We start from the raw sequence: 16,989 nt of genomic DNA on the forward strand, positions 1-16,989 counted from the left end.
TTTTTCATATGCTTTTACATTTAGATCAATTCATTTAGGTCCCTACCGTGCCCTGATGAGATCCTATGCTTGCTGATGGCTAAGAGGTAAAATACTGTGGTAGAACTACCCTGGAGGTTATTAGCCATAAGAGGCTTACAGAGTAAGCAATGAATTTTTATATATTTGTTGAGGATCCCTAGTGAATATTTTAACATATGAATTATGAAAGCCTCAATCGCTGGAACGACAACTAGAATTTTAAATAACACTTGTCTTATTCACAAAATATTTTGATGCTTAAGATGGAAAAATACAATAGAATGCTTTGATATCATCTAAAGAATCATGAACTCTTGCTAGGTGTTATGACAGTGACCCTGAACTCTGGAGCCAACATCTGTGCTCAGTTTCATCAATCAAAAGAAAAAAAAAATGTTATTTTATATGGCTTGTAGACTCTAGTAAAATACAAAAAATATGATGTGTAAACAATTCCAAACAGGTAATGAAAAACTGTAATGGTTAAATTTTACAGGCATATCTGCCATTCTTGAAATACTCTCTCTAAAGATATTACACAAGAACAACAATACCTTTGATGGAAGGCAGCATTCCCTCACGAAGATCTCTGATTTCTTAGTATATGTGCTTTACGTTTTGCCCTATCAGAAGCACACTTGAGCATTCTGCTGGCCTTCAATGGACATACATAAAATAATTCTGAACTCAGACATGCAGAATAGGTGCTGAATATAGCTAGGCTACCACCAGTCTTGTTGGCTTCCTAAGGTCTTTTTCATCTCTTTTAGAAGGCTGTGAATGCTAACACAGCTAAGAACTTGAGTGTCACTTGAAAATGCTGCCTGCCACAAACTCAGGGGAAACAGAATCCTTCATACTCATGGATGGACAGGGTGTGTAAATCCATTTCTTTTAAAGAAATATACTTTGCATTAGGACAGAAGACACCAAAAAAGCAAGTAGGGGTGGTATACCTGCTGGTGTAAAGCTTAAAACTAGGAAACCATCATTGAAGGTGCGTAAGAGAATGGAGAAATCAATAGGAATCCAAATGTTACGGCTGGAAAGAAATAGGGTCCTCAGAAAACAGCAGGCCTGAGTCTGTTTTGGAGAGAACTTTAGCTGAGAACAGCAGAAAAAGCTAAATGAGAAACTTTCCAGAAGTTGACATGTTTTAACATTGGTGTATCAATGTATCTTAGGGAAGCTGTGAACAATAAGAACCAATTTCAGGAAAAATAAAAATGTTTATAGGCCGCATTAAAATAAAAATAGCTTAAATGAGTTCTATAAATAAAGCATACATACCTACTTATAACACCTATTAAATAAAAGAATGCCACGAGAAAACAGAACTGCATTCATCAAGTCACCCCTCTGACTAGATTCTTCCGCAATGAAAAAGACTGGGACTATATATTAACGATTTCATATGCAAATAATAATTCTCCCTTCAATATTCTGATGTTGAATAAAGCCTGAAATATGGTGCTAAATGTTTCCACTTGCATTATATCAAATTCTGGTCTGGTGTGGATATTCTGATGATGAAAAAAGACTTGAACTCCTAGACTTGTCATTTACTATATACCCAAATGACTTCTCTTGGGTATGGATTCTTTGCTGAATGAGGGTTGGAATATGGCTGAATCCTCCCACACATACACATTTATTACATTCATAGGTATTCAGCATGAAATGAATTTGATGCTCACAAAGTAGTTTCTTTGACTGAAGGCTTTTTCACGTTTATAGGGTTTCTCTCTAGTGTGTATTCTTTTATGTCGACTAAGACTTGAACTCTGACTGAAAGATTGTTCACATTCTTTACATCTGTAGAGTTTCTCTCTAGTATGAATTCTCTGATGTCTAGAAAGGGCTGAGCTCTGATGGAAGATATTCTCACATGCATCACATTTATAGAATTTTATTCCAGTATGAATTCTCCAATGGTGACTAAGGTATGAAAATAGCATGAAGCATCTACCACCTTCAATGTATTTGTAGGTTTTCTCGTTGGTATGGGTTTGCAGGTGTCAAGAGTTTAACACGGACTAATAGCTTTCCAATGTTCGTCACATTCAGAAGGTTTCTCTCTGGTGTGAATTCCCCAATGATGAATAAAGGTTGAGCTGGGACCGAATCCTTTACCACATTCAGGACACACACGATTTCTCCCTGGTGTGAACTCTCAGATGCTGAATGAGGCCTGAACTTGACTAAATGTCTCCCCACGTTCATCACATTCGTAAGGTTTCTCTTTGGTATGAATTCCTTGATGGTGGACAAGGTGTGCTCTCTGACTGAGGTTCTCTTCCCACGCATCACAATCAAAGCCTTTTTCTCCGGTGAGGACTTCCTGTTGCAGGACAAGATCTGAGCTATGGTTGAAATTATCCTGATAATCATTACACTCATAGGATTTCTCTTTCCTATGAATTTTGTGATGCTGAATAAGGCATGAGGTTTGACTGAAAGCTTTTCCACATTCATTACATTCATGTGGTTTCTCTCCTGTGTGAATTCTTTGATGCTGAATAAGATGGGAATTCAATCTGAAGTCTTTTCCACATTCATTACATGTATAGGGCTTTTCTCTGAGACAAATTCCTTGATGCTTAATAAAGGTCAACCCACATTCGTTGTATTCATAGGACTTCTCTTCACAATGGACCTTCTGATGTTCAGCTAAGTGTGAGGTATGACAAAAGTCACTGCCACACACAGTACACTTACAAGGCATCTCTCTGTGAACTCTCTGATGTTGAGTGAGGTGTACACTACGACTGAAGACTCTTTCACAACTGCTACATTTATAAGATTTTGCTCTAGTGTGAATCCTCTTATGCTGAATTACGTCTGAGCTCTGACTACAGGATTTGTCAGACGCCTCACAGGATTTATCAGATGCTTCACATTTATAGGGTTTTTCTCTAGTGTGTATTCTTTTATGTCGACTAAGACTTGAACTCTGACTGAAAGATTTTTCACATTCTTTACATTTGTAGGGTTTCTCTCTAGTATGAATTCTCTGATGTCTAGAAAGGGCTGAGCTCTGATGGAAGATTTTCTCACATGCATCACATTTATAGGATTTCTCAGTGGCAGGAATGCTCTCACATTTATTAAGGTGGGAGAGTTCCATTAAACTTTCCTTATATTCATTACTCTGAAAGTCCTGTGTTAGATTTATTTGTTCATGTTTACCAGCTGAATTCTGGTTGAGGCTCAAGTCATACTTATCAATGTCATCAACATTCTGTATTCTAAGAACTCTCTGATCTGCATCAAGAGTTGAGTCCAGACTGAAGCTTTTTTCAGGTTCATGACATTCACTGTTCTTCTCACTGGTGAAGGTTTTCTTACTGATTGTTATTTGCCTGAACTCTCTCTCCAGGAAGAGAAATTTCCTTAAGATTTCCTGAAGCCTTTCTAATCTGTCCTCAGTCTTATACACTTCTCTAGTCTCAGGAACTTGGGCAATATCCTTTTTGAGTCTTCCTACTCTCACTTTGTATGAATGTACTTCTTCTGGAATTTTCTGCTTAGGAATCAACAGCTTGTTTTCTTCTCTGGTCTCTCCATCTGATTCAATATATAAATAGAAAATGCAAATGTAATCTGTACCCTGTGCTTAGAAAAACAAAACTTAGAGAGGAGAAAACTAAATAATCTACAATCTACCAGGGTAAGAGGAGTTTATTTACTCTGAAACACAGGAACAAAATCTCAACAGCAGATGGAAGGGCATGAATAGGAGCAGTGAGGTAGGATCCAAGTGGTCCAAGGTGTGGTAGAAATAGAGGGCAGGTTCAGCAGAGTAAGAAGATAACCAATTAAGGTGTTTCAATGGAGGTAACAGGGAACTAGTTCAACAGAATTATAGATAAGCAACTTGAATAGGGACCTAGTACAACTTACGGATAAGGGACGAAATAAGAGTTCATCAAAACTGAACGGAAAAGGAAAGAGCTCTCCATTCTGGGATACAGACAGAGCTCTTCATTGACTGCCAAAGCAGCTACAGCTTGGCTCAACAACTAGACTTTATTTCCCTACTAATTCATCTGATTGATTCTGCCTTACTCACCTGAGCAGTCATCTCTTAAGACTTCTCTATTCTTAGTTTCCAGATCAAAGACCTGTAGATCTTGTTCCAGCTGGGAGATCCCATCAGGCTTGGAAATTGGAAATCCTGCTCACAGAGAAGGAAATGGGATGTGGCAATTTATCCCCAGATACTACACCAGCCACTTTTTCTCTTAATTAATGGCTAATGGAGAGAGAAAGTAAATTCTTAGAAGACATTAGGAAGGCCTGGAGAGTGAGAAGGCCAAAGACCTTCTACAGGGAGTTCATATTTGTGCTCTAGAAAGAGGTGTGCTAAGGGGCAAGTTGATGACTTTTGGGAGCATAAGTATTCACTTACACATACTCAGGGAATTTGGCATGAGTGTGTACCTGTCTTCACAGAAATTATCATTATCACTCCTCATCTGTTGCCTACAGATTACTCTTTGTATTAGACCTGGCCTACAAGTATTAGACCTGGTCAAAATGGAGGTCATCAAAATATAACTCTGCTGGACTGGAGAAAGGTGAATTCTCAGGCACCTGTTGTGTGGTGAGCTAAACTGTAGCAACAGAATCAGTGAAGGCTGAAAAAATATTCCAAGGACCAATCTCAAGAAACAATTCATTTCAGGGCACATGAGGAAACAAATAATAATATGACACATCCTTACCCCTTAGGAGCTTATACTCTTGTTTATTCAACAAACATTTATGGGGTGCCTCCTATATGCAAAGTATGTAGGAGATAAAGAGCCCAAGCAGATAAGGTCCATCCCCTCAAGGACCTTACACTCTAACTGCAGAGACAGATATAAACAACTTACTGTAATATGATACAGTGAGGAAGATGCAATAAAAGTGCATTTTCACACAAAATGGTTTCTCTGGCTTGCATAATGGACTGCTAGGATCTCATCTCTTTTAAAGCAAAAGCAAGAGGCAGTCTGCTTCTGAGGCGGGGCAAAACTATTACAGTATCAAAGGGGCAGTTTTTACACGTATTCAGCCCATAAAGCTTCTAGTAGCACACATACAAGGTCTAGCTCAAGCCCCTCATCTCCAAAAGCCTTTCTCTCCACTTACTGAATGTCTACAAAATGTATTATGTGTTCCTCTTATCTTGCCATGTCTCTATATAATGAAGTTTACAGATTTTTAAAAACTGTTTTCAGGTATTATCACCCCTACCTGATTTATAAACTCTTTGATAGCAGGGACCATGTACCTTGTATCTTGCACTTCTTTTCATTCATTTATTTAAGAGCTACTCATTGAGTGCCAATTTTGTGCCCAAGTGTCAACAGATAATCAATGTTTTAAAAAGGGCTCCGGGCCTGAAAAGTATGATAAACCAATAGCTGTCCTATGGGATTCCACGTGACAGCTTAAGAGCAGGGAGATCAGAACAGATATAAAAAAGGCATTTACTGTGTTTCTGAATTCCTGTTGGGCATAAATAGAGTCAATTCTCTTTTTGGACACATTTTAGTTAAGGTCCTCCGTGTCAAATGAAATAGTTTTGCAAGTTTAAAAAAAGTTAGTATGGCATGACACAGCAACTACTCTGCTCAGAATTCTGATAACATAATTTGCAACTTTTGACAGATATTTATTAAGGTGTTTCCAAGTATTTGATAGTTGAAATTAATTTTGGTTATTTACTCTATATCTACACTTAAATCACTTACACACAACAAAAAAGATCATCTTCTTGTTGGATTAGGGGTTTGATTTTAGACACATGTTTAAGGTAACATAGGAAGGTATAGAGAGAATGCCTAGCAGGCAGTTAGAGATACAAGACTGCAGTTTAGAAGAGAGAACGGGATTTAAGATACAGACTTAAAGTCACTTGTATTATCAAAATATTAAGCTAAGATTCGCTAAGCATTTGGTAGGTGCAGAGTACCACACCGAGAGCTTTATAAGCTTTCACTCACTTAATACTCACCATACCTTCATGAGATAGGAATTACTACTGTACCAATTTTACAAATGGGAAAACTAAGATTCAGAGAGGTTAAGAACGTTGCCCAAGGTCATGATAACTGGTGAAGCTGGGGCTCAAACAGACAGCCTTATTTCAGAAACCGGCTTTTAAATAATCTACTAGTAAAAAATAATGATTGTGAATGAAATCCATCCCTTCCTCTAAATATGTACAGAAAGAGAACAGAAGACCAACACAGTGACAGTGGAGCAAAAGGTGAAAATAATAAAAAGAACAGAGAAACAGTAATTAGAACAATACATGGAGAGCCAGGATCCAACAGATTTAGAATCATGACGTTTAATTAAAAGGGACCTGAGAGAACATTTAGTGTCAAAGGAATGAAAATCTCTTCGTAATAGGCACAGCCTGAGCAACATTCAATCTGAGAAAACTCCGTTATAAACAAACAATTTGAACACTCTCCTGAAATCTTTGTCTGTATTAAGAAATCTGGTCCATAGCTCCCACCACTTGCTGCCCCTTCAGAAAGAACATGTAAGTAACCAGCACAAGCCAGGTGCTTACGCACATAACCTGATTTAAGCCTTGACACAACCCAGGAAGCAGACATTATATTTTGTTTTATAGATGAAAACGTCATTATAATCGGTTTAAATAATCTGCTCAGTCACAGATGGTAAATGGAACCCACAGTTAATATTCTTTCCAATCTATACTAAGGGTCACAGAAAGCATTAAAGCAGGTTTTCTCACCACTGGCCTGAATGCCTTTTTCCTAGATTTAAGTCAAAAATCTATGCTTTCAAAATATGCATTTTTCCTATCGAAAAATTTGAAATTTTTCCTATCTAAAATTAATTTTTTATTAAAACATTTTGATTTTTAAAATTGAAACCTTGACAGTTTTCTAATTAGATTTATTTTTAACTTAATCTGACCTTTAAAAATAACATTTAAAATTCACCTCATTGTTTGTTGTCTATACCAGTGCTGTGCTAAGATTTTAGCCATCTGAAAGCTTCATGCTTTTCTTCCTGGTCCTTAATAAACACACAAATAAAAATCTCTCCTTAGCAATATTGTTCCTGTGTAGATACCTATTATAATGGAATGTATCCTTTAACAATTTTACTTTTTCTTGAATGTATGCCCTTTCTGCTCCCAAACTGTACAACCTCATGCCTGTCTGTCCAATTTATTGTGGCCATTTTAAATTACCATCATAGTACAGAGCCATAAAAATATAAAAAAACACTATACGTGGCCGGACTAACTGTCCTAAGGCACAAAACAGTGAAAAGGCATGGGCTTCAGAGTCAGATCTGAGTCCATAGCCTAGCTTTGACCCTGGATGGATCACTTAACTCCTCTTAGCCTCGGGTATAAAACAGAATAATACCTGCTCACAGGGTTATGGTAAGGATTAAATGAGATATATGTTAAGTACTTAGTAACATACTGGTTGCTCAGTAGTGAACTGTGGTAGTGAAAGACATTCTACACAAAATCATTTTTGCCCTCACGACATCAACTTCAAAAAGCAAGGGGTACGTGCCAAACATTGCTGATTTATCAGCTCACTCACCATCCAGTAGAGTTCTGGGAAGCAGCTTTCTAAGGCTGTCACCTAACAGGGCACCTGCCACACTGCCCCATGTGAAGTGTAATCCAAGCTTTTTTCCCATTCTTATTATTCTCCAGCACTAAGTCACAGATAACTTTCCCTTTGGGTATGACCCCCAAGCCAGTAATTCACTCACTGGCAATAGTATATGCTTCTTTTTAGATTTGGTAATGAAAATTTTTACCTACTTTTTTATTCTTTTACTCTGTTCATACTCTGTATATTTATTACTGTGTAGTGGAAGCACTTAACCAAAAGACCAAAGTTCTGGTATCTGTGACAAATACAACTCAGAGCTACTATCATGGGAAAAAGATATGAACTGGAAAACAGGGCTGCTAAATCAGAGACTGAATTATAAAGTCCTTATTTTACAACACCAAACATTAAGCTAAGTTAACTAAGTGTATAAACTTAAATTTCAGGTGGAGTTTGCTGAACCCCCAAATATGAAAATTACTTCCTAAAGATTGTAAAAAATAATTACTAAGGAGAGGCCTGCTGACTTGGTCACAAAAACAAGTTGAGTAGGAGGGCTTCTTTTACGTAATTGTGCCCAGCATGTGTGAGTGTGCATATGTGTCCTGTGTATGTGCAGAGATGACAGAGGAAATGGGATAAAATTCAGTCTAGTAGTATGCTGTGCTGTTAGGCTGATTGAACTACTAAGAAGTTTCTTTACTCCAAAAAGTAGACAGGTTAACTGTTGGAAATTATGTAATTATTAGATATTAACAGTAGTTTACAATTACATATCACTTTACAATTTACAAGTTGTTGAATATACATTCAATTTGACAACCTGAAGGAAAGACAGCCTTTCCGCTCCATCGAGGAAAAGCTAAGGAACACTTGATCAGGAAAGGTCATATAAACGCATCAATCTGTACAGCCCCACAAAGAATAGACGGGACGAAGGCAGGACCCTGGAGGGGGCCACAGGGATTTAAAGGAAGCAAAAGACTAGAACGTTAGAAAGGCCCAGGGGTCTCAGGAGATTTAGGCAACAGAAGGGGCAGGTCATGTTCACTACAGAAAAGGAGGGGCACACAGTGTATGTTCCACAGTCTAAAATAACATGAAAAGATCATAACCGAAGAGCTGGAGTCGAACTTTGTGGTTTCTGAGAACACAAGTCGATGACCACCAACCATGGCTTCTGATTGAACTCAGAATTCAGGGTTCAAAATTCTGGTTGCAACGGAGGGCTTCCTTGGCCCTTTGAAATTTATCAAAGGTCATCTGAGGAGCTGCAATTTTACATGGTGGTGGCATCCTGAGAAGCATCTACTCCATCAATCAAGTGCAATATCTCATAATCGTGGAAAAGGAGTTTCCGAGCGGGGGCGAGCACTATCGATGGGAAGCCGATACCTGGGCCACCTCTTGGAGATTCCTGCTGAAAGGACTGCAAGAGTTTCTCCAGAGAAAGCACTTGCCTGGGTATGACTCAGGGCCGGGCAGGAATTCACACTATGAATCCGGGTGGTGGGAAGGCGGAGAAGTATGCCTACGAAGATCAAAGAGCCAGGAATGGAAAACACACTAAAAACCTTCCCAGTGGGCAGGCTGCCTCCCCACAGATAAGACCTCTTTAATCCTAAGTGTAATCAAGGAGACAAAACAACACCCTGGATGCCACCAGCACAGGCAAAGCAAAAAAGTTAAAAAAAAAAAAAGAGAGAGAGAAAGAGAACAGAAAAAGTATGATTAAGTACATACATACATAACAAAGAAAAGAGCAGCAGAGACAGGCAAAAAAAGAAAGAGGAGCAACGCTCACACCAAGGGGGGTGCCGACAACTCCCACCGATCCTTCCCTACAGCACCACAGGTCGCCTAATCTCAGCTGCCAACTGCACCAACCAAACGACAAAGGAGAGACTCGGTCTAAGTCTGAGACTTCTGCGGCTCGGGCGAGGTTACGCAGGATTACCTTCTGGGTGACTCACTGAAATGTACTCGCAGTGAGTCATGCCTTGAAATCAAGTCTCTCAAATTCTGCCTACTTGCAGATGAATTTAGGGATCTTAAGAGGTGAGGGATTATTCAACAAAGACTTTAGCCTATCTTAAAAAAAAAAAAAAAAAAAAGGCATTTCTTCTTCTGAGAAAAATGGGAAACTCTCAGATACAGGGGCACTGAATTACCAGGAAGGAAAGTGTCTGGTTGTGGGTTGGGAGGCCCTAGAGTCTCTCTCATAAAAAAGGAAAAGATAGGGAAAGTGAGAACTTGCAAAGCACCAGCAAGTTTCCCTTTTCTAACAGGGAACAGATGCCCCACAAAAGCAAGAAACATTAACTGAGGTTAAGGAGTAGAATGTCTCTTCTTGAAACCCCCAAAGGAAACCCACTCCCAGAGGAGACGACCTGAAAGGAGGAGGAATCGGAGGTTCTACGACCAGGGATTTGAGCCACGCTCAGAGACCTCACGCCTACTCAAAAACAAGGAAGTAAAGAAATCCTAAGCGGTAAACTGAATAATAAGAAAGGCAATCCTTACCCAGTGAGACCAGGTTCCCATAATTCTCTAACATCACTTCTCTGTAGAGAGCCCTCTGAACAGGGTCCAGGCATCCCCATTCCTCTCGAGTAAGGTGCACAGCCACATCCTCGAATGTCACAAACTCCTGAAATAACACAGCCTGGCTGCTCTGGGGAAGGAGGCCACCACAGCATCATGGCCAGAGAATGAAGGAGATGACACAGAGGGTCTGCAGGGTGCATTTATGTTGGAAAGGAGGGAGAACAGAGCAGAATCTAGGGAATAGGTTCCACAACCCTTTAACATCTAATAAGCGCCCATGACAGCACCAAGGATAAAGGAAGTGTTTGCTGGTGGTAATGGGGAGATGGAAAGGTGGTTTCTGTGAAGTCCAGGTCTCTGAAGATGATCAGCACCCAACCTGGGGTCTGCTATTAAAAAAAAAAAAAATTCAGGCAAGGTTTATGGATGGGATGAGGAAAGGACCGCACTCAATCAGCAGCAATAGTCCCTGAGGAAAAGCAGAGGGTTCCTCAGCTCACCTGGTACCTGGCTGTGAGGAGCGCAGCTGCCTGGTCTCCTGGGCTTCCCTCGTGGGGAAGAGCAGGCACCTGGGGGACAGGTGGAGCTGAGGGACGAGAAAGGAGCCAAGAGTGAGAGCAGCCCTTCCCCAGGGCTCCCTTACGAAAGAGAGAGTCAGTGGGACCCTTCCTCACATCAACATTACGGCAAAACCAACGAACGTTTATCGGGTATTGACCATGTTCTGCACCTTCTCAGCACCTGCATGCCCTCCTTACACATGCTTGGACCCGTGATACAGGATTTTATTATGAAATCTCATATTGTACGTTATCCCCACGACATGACATACCTCTAACAGAAGGGTAAGCACTGTTACCCGTTTTGCAAATGGGCAAAGCAAAGCATAAAGATTTGCAGTGACTCATCCAGAGCCATAGTTATTTAGTAGACTTCTGACCCTCTCCCAGACACTGTTCTGTAAACTTCATTAAGTCTTTCTTTTGAGACTGGGCACTGTCTCTGCAACCAGTGTGTAAGGCCCTCAAAGATAAGGAATGGTCATCTGTTTCCTCATAATCCTTTCCACACTCTCACAACGCTCCACAGCACTCTACGCACCGTGGCACTCAGCTGGTGTTCCTGACACACAAGTTATTTCAGTTACTGCAGTCGGCCACAAGTAATCTCATACAAACTTCGTACAAGACAAAGGCCGTACAAGACAGAGCAACCTCTCTATGTAATACATAAAAATGTTATTCTGTGGTCAATATGCGATATGCATACATTGTTATTTTATGGTCAATGTGTGACATGTATACATTGGGCTCAACCAAGGAATTAGATGATTGTTTTCTTGATCAAAATTAGATTAGTCACGAACGCTGCAGTTGCAACAGAATGGCAGCTGGCAAAGCACAAAAGGGCAAGGAGGGAAGAAACTAAGTTAAGGGAACAGGGGGAGGGACAGGCCCTAAATCTAAGAGGAAGTGAAAGCAAGGCAAGGGCGGTGAGGTGCGGCAAAAGCAGCATTTCTTAGAAATTATTCTGAATGTGGTAACTGGGATGAAGTGCAAGTTGCATGAAGGAAAAACAGCCAGGGCAGAGGGAGCGAAGACCACTCGGCCTATTAAAGAAGGACAGGCTGACCTCAACAGAGGGACCCAGACCAGGACTGAACTGAGTCACGTCTGTGCCGCCCTTCAAGACCTCCCTCTAGGGACCACTCTCTCACTGAAATCCCCGGCCTCTCTCACACCAGGCCCAGGAGCCCCTCTGCACGCCCATCCTCCTGGATGGAAGTGCTGTCTCCGCCTTACCCCCAGTGAGTCCCTGTTCCATGTCGGTGTCCTGCACGAACTGAGGCTCTGGGGACAGACCCTCAGAGTGGGTCTCCAAAGGCTGAAACTGGACCCTTGGAGATCCTGCTGCTTCCTGGGCCGATATTTCCTCCATCCCTGTTCTGGAGAACAATGACCATCACTGTGGGGGTGAGATTAGGAGAAATTATTGTAACAAGTTAAAAAACAGCCCGTCATCTTACATCCTCAGGACTTAGCAAAGTATCTTGCACACCGTAGACACATTGAAAATAGTTAATTCTGATTAACCACCTAAAATAAACAGCAGGAAGAAAAATGGACATTATTCACTTTCAGATAGGTAAGAACCAAGTCATATAGTCCAAGTATGCTGGTTTATTTGAACTCCACTAATCCAGAATTTGTGGAATTTTTTTAAATCAAGGAAACACAATTTAATAGCCTAAAATTTTCTGTGTAAATTGAAAATACTTGACATTTACAAACTTCTTTCAAGGCTCAGGTACGCACCCAGAGAAATATACTAGTTCCGATTACTCGTTATTTTTTTAAAGCAGGCTCCGAAGAATTTTTTGGTAAGCACTCTGTCAGCCCACTCTGAATTACTGAATGGCCTTGACCGATAACCAAATTCCACTCTGGGGGGGGTCCAGACCCTTCGATAACTCAGACTAGGTGGGCAGGCCTTTCCCACAGTCCTGACAGTAAGCCAGGGAAGGGCTGCGACTCGAACACGTCTGACTGGTTGTCCTTCACACCCAAGGACGCGGCAGCGCTCCGTCCCCTTTCCACACCCTCAGAAAGGGCCCTCGCGCCCGGCCCTCAGAAGGCCTCGCCCGGCACTGCCCTCCTCCCACTTCCCTGCTAGGTCAAGACACGGTCCCAAAAGGGCGAAGCGGGCCCCAGAAACCCAGCTCACAGCAGGGCACGGTCACCGGGTCCTGACGGCGGGGCCCTCCGTCCGCGGGGTGTCGGGGCGAACCCTGACTGAAGAGAAACGGGCCCTCGCACCCCGGCCCCGCGCGCTCCTGGGGACGGGAACCGCAGTCAGCCGGGGACGGGAGACTCCTCCTCCTCCCCGGGAGGCTAAACAAGAGGCCGACCCACCGCGACCCCAGAACGCCTTCCGGAGACTCACCAAGCGGAGGGGCGGGCCAGGCGGCCGTCCGGTCGCGGACACCCTGGCTCGCGGGGCCACCACAGCCTTTCGGGGATCGCTCTAGGCCGCTCGGAGGCCGGCGCTTCTCTGTGGTACTTCCGGAGGCGGAGTCCGATGGCTGGGGGCAGGGCGGGCCCCGGATGCGGGCCCCGGTTGCGGGCCCCGGATGAGCGGGTGGCAGTCGCTAAGGCTTGTTTGCGAGGCTTTTCTATCCACGTCCTTCTGCCGGTCTAACCCTCTCTGCTGACCCCCGCTGGCCGCTCTGTAGCCAGTACATCGGTAGTGACCGCGACAGCCCCGGACTTGGGAAGGCGGCCCCGCTCTCCCTTCCCTGGCTCCAGCCAACCTTCGAGACTCCCCGCGGGGTGGTGGCTCTTCCGCGCGGGTGCGTGTCGGGGATGAGGACGAAATGTCCAACCTAGTGGTCCGACCTCCATGAGTCAGCCATTCGGGAACTAGCACAGGGGTACAAAATACGCTAATTACAGCCAGGGTTGAAGGCGCTTCGGTTATATGAGAACCTCAGAAAATCATAGGATCGAAACATAATACGGTTCTTGGGGGAAGGTGGGGGCATTGAGCAAGTTGGAGTGGAAGAGAGACTGGAAAAGAGCTGTGTTCCTGGTGGAAAGACGGGACTCTGCAGAAGGAGGGATGGGTAAAGCACGGTGCACGTGGAGAGGCAGGCCCAGGGCTAGCACAGAAGCCCCTAGGGCATTAGGACCTCCTGCATCCTTAGAGAATGTGATGTCCTGTGGTGGGACTAGGTCCGCCAGGGACTGGCAAGTCGACTAAAGAATCAAAACAGTGATTTGGAAGGGACTTTAGCTACTACTCCTTTGTTTAAGCTCACAAATCAGATATTACCCTTTAATGATATTTGACGTTTACAGTTAAATATAAGAAAAATCAAGTGTGACATTCTTCATGCTTTTTCAAACTACATGAGCCTCTGGGAGATTCTGATATGCCTTCCCTTTCTCTCCTTGAGTATCTCATGGATCTACAGCAACTTCCTACTATGACACAATCTCTCTAGTCTATAGTATCTCTGTCACAATGGAGTCAGCATCACGGATAGGAAATGCACTGCTTTAAAAAAAAAAAAAGCACTGCTTGGTCAATTGCTTGTTGGACAGCTCCAGTTAGAAAGTTTTTTGTGTGTTGAACAGAACTATACCTCCTGGTGATGTCCATTGTTCCTGTTGCAATCCCTGGGACAACAGATGACACATTACTTCCTGCTTGTCATTAACAACTTGTTATGAACCAGGTTCGTTTGCCCAATGGGCAGCAAGCCAAACACTGAGAGACTGAGGTTTGCAGCAGAGAGTTTATTAACACGGAAGCCAAGTGAGGAGACAGGAGAACAAATCTCAGATCCACCTCCCTGAAGGTGAGGGGCTTGAGATTTTTATTGGATAAAGAAGCACGTTGGTCTTAGGTGTGGGGTAAGGTGATAGGAGGTCGGGGAAAGGTGAGGTAATCAGTGTTCTGCAAAGGCATATCTGAGTTACAGCCTTCTTAATGGAATGCATGTTCAAAAATGCAGGCACTGGGGCTTCCCTGGTGGCGCAGTGGTTGAGAATCTGCCTGCCAATGCGGGGGACACGGGTTCGAGCCCTGGTCTGGGAAGATCCCACATGCCACGGAGCAACTAGGCCCGTGAGCCACAACTACTGAGCCTGCGCGTCTGGAGCCTGTGCTCCGCAACAAGAGAGGCCGCGATAGTGAGAGGCCCGCGCACCGCGATGAAGAGTGGCTCCCGCTTGCCACAACTGGAGAAAGCCCTCGCACAGAGATGAAGACCCAACACAGCCAAAAATAAATAAATAAATAATTTAAAAAAAAAATGCAGGCACTTAGCATGATCTGAGCTTCGAGTTTTTGGCCCTCTGATGTCAAAAGTTCATTCGTCAGACACCTGCACAGGCCGAGTTTTAGGATCAGTAGTCCCAACCAGTCTTAGCCAGCTTGAACTGGAAAAGAGCTGACTCCAAGTTTCTGAAAAACAGCTTTAGTCCCTGTTACTATAGCCACTCATATGTCAGAGGTGTTATCTATAGGGGTAGTTGAGGAATCTCCTGGTATATTATCTAGGCTACGTGAAGCTTGGAGGGTATGTAACTTGAAAAAAATAATTTAAGCGAGCTTGTTCAGTGAAGGCAGAGGGTTTTTTAAACAAGTTGTTCCTTTAGCTGCTGTTCTGTAAAACAAGCTCAAGAATTGGGCACCAGTTCAAGCTCTTCTAATATTCTAGGATAGCTATAAGTTTGAGGTTCTTTCCTGAGTTGCCATTTCCCCAAAGGTTGTACCTCTCAGCAGAGTGTTGCATTTCTACAGCAGAGGTGAACAAACTATGACAGTGGTGCATTTGTGTCTAAGTTTTGCCTGACTCGGGCAGTTTTCTCCAGCGAGAGGTCCTCAGGAGGCACCCATTTAAGAGTCCATGTCCCACCAATAGGCACCAATCCCTAACAAAGGATGGTAAGAAACAGTAGCTACTGTTTTGCTCTTGAGCACAATTTTCTTTCAACCGTTATTCAGATGATGCAGGTGGAAACAACGAACTCACAAAATTTATGATTTTTAACTTAAACTATATCGCTTTAAAGAAAATGTAGGCGCCACTATTCCCAAGGGATTGAACACTTCACTACTCTTTCCCACATGCCCACCATTGCACTAGGCATGGATAGATACAAAAGAAGGGAACTATCACACCAGAATCGATACATGCTCTGAATATGGGTTTGTCTTCCCTGAGTGCTTTGCCTCCATCCACACCATCATCTGAGGGCTTATAGGATGCCTTATCCACTGGATATACCTTAAACCAAGGAACCCATTTTATAGTCAAGGAGGTGTGACAATGAGCTTGTAACCACAGAATTCACAGTGTTTACTCATCAGCCAGAAACAACTAGCATGATGGAACTGTGGAATGGCACGTTGAAGACTCAGCTAAATTGCTGTTACAAGATACAGCACCTTGTGAAGCTGGGGAGCTGTCCTCCAAGATACAGTATATGCATTGAACCAATAACATATATATGGTATTGTGTCTCCAATAGAAAGACTACATGGATACAGGAGCCAAGGGGTCAAAACAGGAGTGGCCCCTATTACCATCATAACCAGCAACCTATGTGTGGAATTTGTGCTTCCTGTCTCCCCAGTCTAGAGTCTGTTGGGTATGATCCTGATTCTCAAGAAGAGCATTTCTTGTAGGAGACATCTTGAGTGTTCCACTGAACTGGAAACTGAAAATGCCACCAGGCCACATCAGTTCCTTGTGCCATTATATCAGCAGGCAAAGAATGGAGTTATTACAAAGGCTTCCTACAGTCCCTTCGACACACAATACATAAATACAAAAACATACCCAGCTGGCTGCACTCAACAACCTACCTTCCTGGATCCTTTAGGCGCTTTAAAGTACGAACAGGGGTGGGAGCATAGGGGAGAAGGCAGATTTAGACAAAGAAGAAAAATACAACGTACAACAATGTAATGGCTCTTAGAGATGACTTGCAACACTGGAAGGAAATAGGAGGAAGAATCTGGAGACAGAAGTTCTGGGAATATGTCTTCAAGGAGGACCATAGGTCAGGGAGCCAGCCAGTGATAGAGGAGCAAAAACCTACTCAAGTGGATTACTGAAGAGTCACAGGGAAGTAGAAGGAGAAAACAATGGCAACCACAGCAAGGTCAAACCTCGCTGGGAATGGAACATTACTCAGGGCTTGGAAGATTATTCAGAACATCACCTAGTCATTGGTAGCCTCTGTAGTAGGTGGCTGTTCCTTTTGGGCTTTCCATTGTTGCCCTCAAATTCGTCTTG

General features: G+C 42.9%; 2 protein-coding genes across 5 annotated transcripts in view; both read right to left on the reverse strand.

Annotated features, from left to right (window-relative positions):
* TMEM225B (transmembrane protein 225B) overlaps positions 1 to 12,043 on the reverse strand; it is a 43,815-nt gene extending 31,772 nt beyond the window's left edge. For all 3 annotated transcript variants that reach the window (XM_061209351.1, XM_061209350.1, XM_061209346.1), the window contains exon 1: positions 11,984 to 12,043. The gene's annotated coding sequence lies outside the window, so the exon portion shown is untranslated. The remainder of the gene's footprint in view (positions 1 to 11,983) is intronic.
* Positions 8,449 to 13,212, reverse strand: ZNF655 (zinc finger protein 655). 2 transcript variants are annotated; one of them, XM_061209352.1, is made up of 5 exons: positions 13,125 to 13,212; positions 11,984 to 12,146; positions 10,682 to 10,767; positions 10,158 to 10,284; positions 8,449 to 9,165 (listed from the first exon to the last, which is right to left on the reverse strand). In XM_061209352.1, exons 2-5 carry the CDS (start codon positions 12,117 to 12,119, stop codon positions 8,969 to 8,971), a joined length of 546 nt encoding a protein of 181 aa, XP_061065335.1. In that variant the 5' UTR covers positions 12,120 to 12,146; positions 13,125 to 13,212; the 3' UTR covers positions 8,449 to 8,968. The 2 variants fall into 2 exon arrangements, with proteins under 2 accessions (XP_061065335.1, XP_061065336.1); XM_061209353.1 differs by lacking the exons at positions 10,158 to 10,284; positions 10,682 to 10,767.
* Between the last annotated feature and the right edge of the window lie 3,777 nt (positions 13,213 to 16,989).

Source organism: Eubalaena glacialis, chromosome 13, assembly GCF_028564815.1.
Source record: "Eubalaena glacialis isolate mEubGla1 chromosome 13, mEubGla1.1.hap2.+ XY, whole genome shotgun sequence".
Lineage (NCBI taxonomy): Eukaryota > Metazoa > Chordata > Mammalia > Artiodactyla > Balaenidae > Eubalaena > Eubalaena glacialis.

Excerpts from the sequence above, each read along its gene's own strand:
- ZNF655 (XM_061209352.1), bottom strand. The coding sequence starts at position 12,119 with ATGGAGGAAATATCGGCCCAGGAAGCAGCAGGATCTCCAAGGGTCCAG. Across the intron at positions 10,768-11,983 it reads GGAACAGGGACTCACTGGGG|CTCCACCTGTCCCCCAGGTG; the intron begins GTAAGGCGGAGA and ends CTCGTCCCTCAG. Across the intron at positions 9,166-10,157 it reads TGGGAACCTGGTCTCACTGG|GCATACTTCTCCGCCTTCCC; the intron begins GTAAGGATTGCC and ends TGATCTTCGTAG.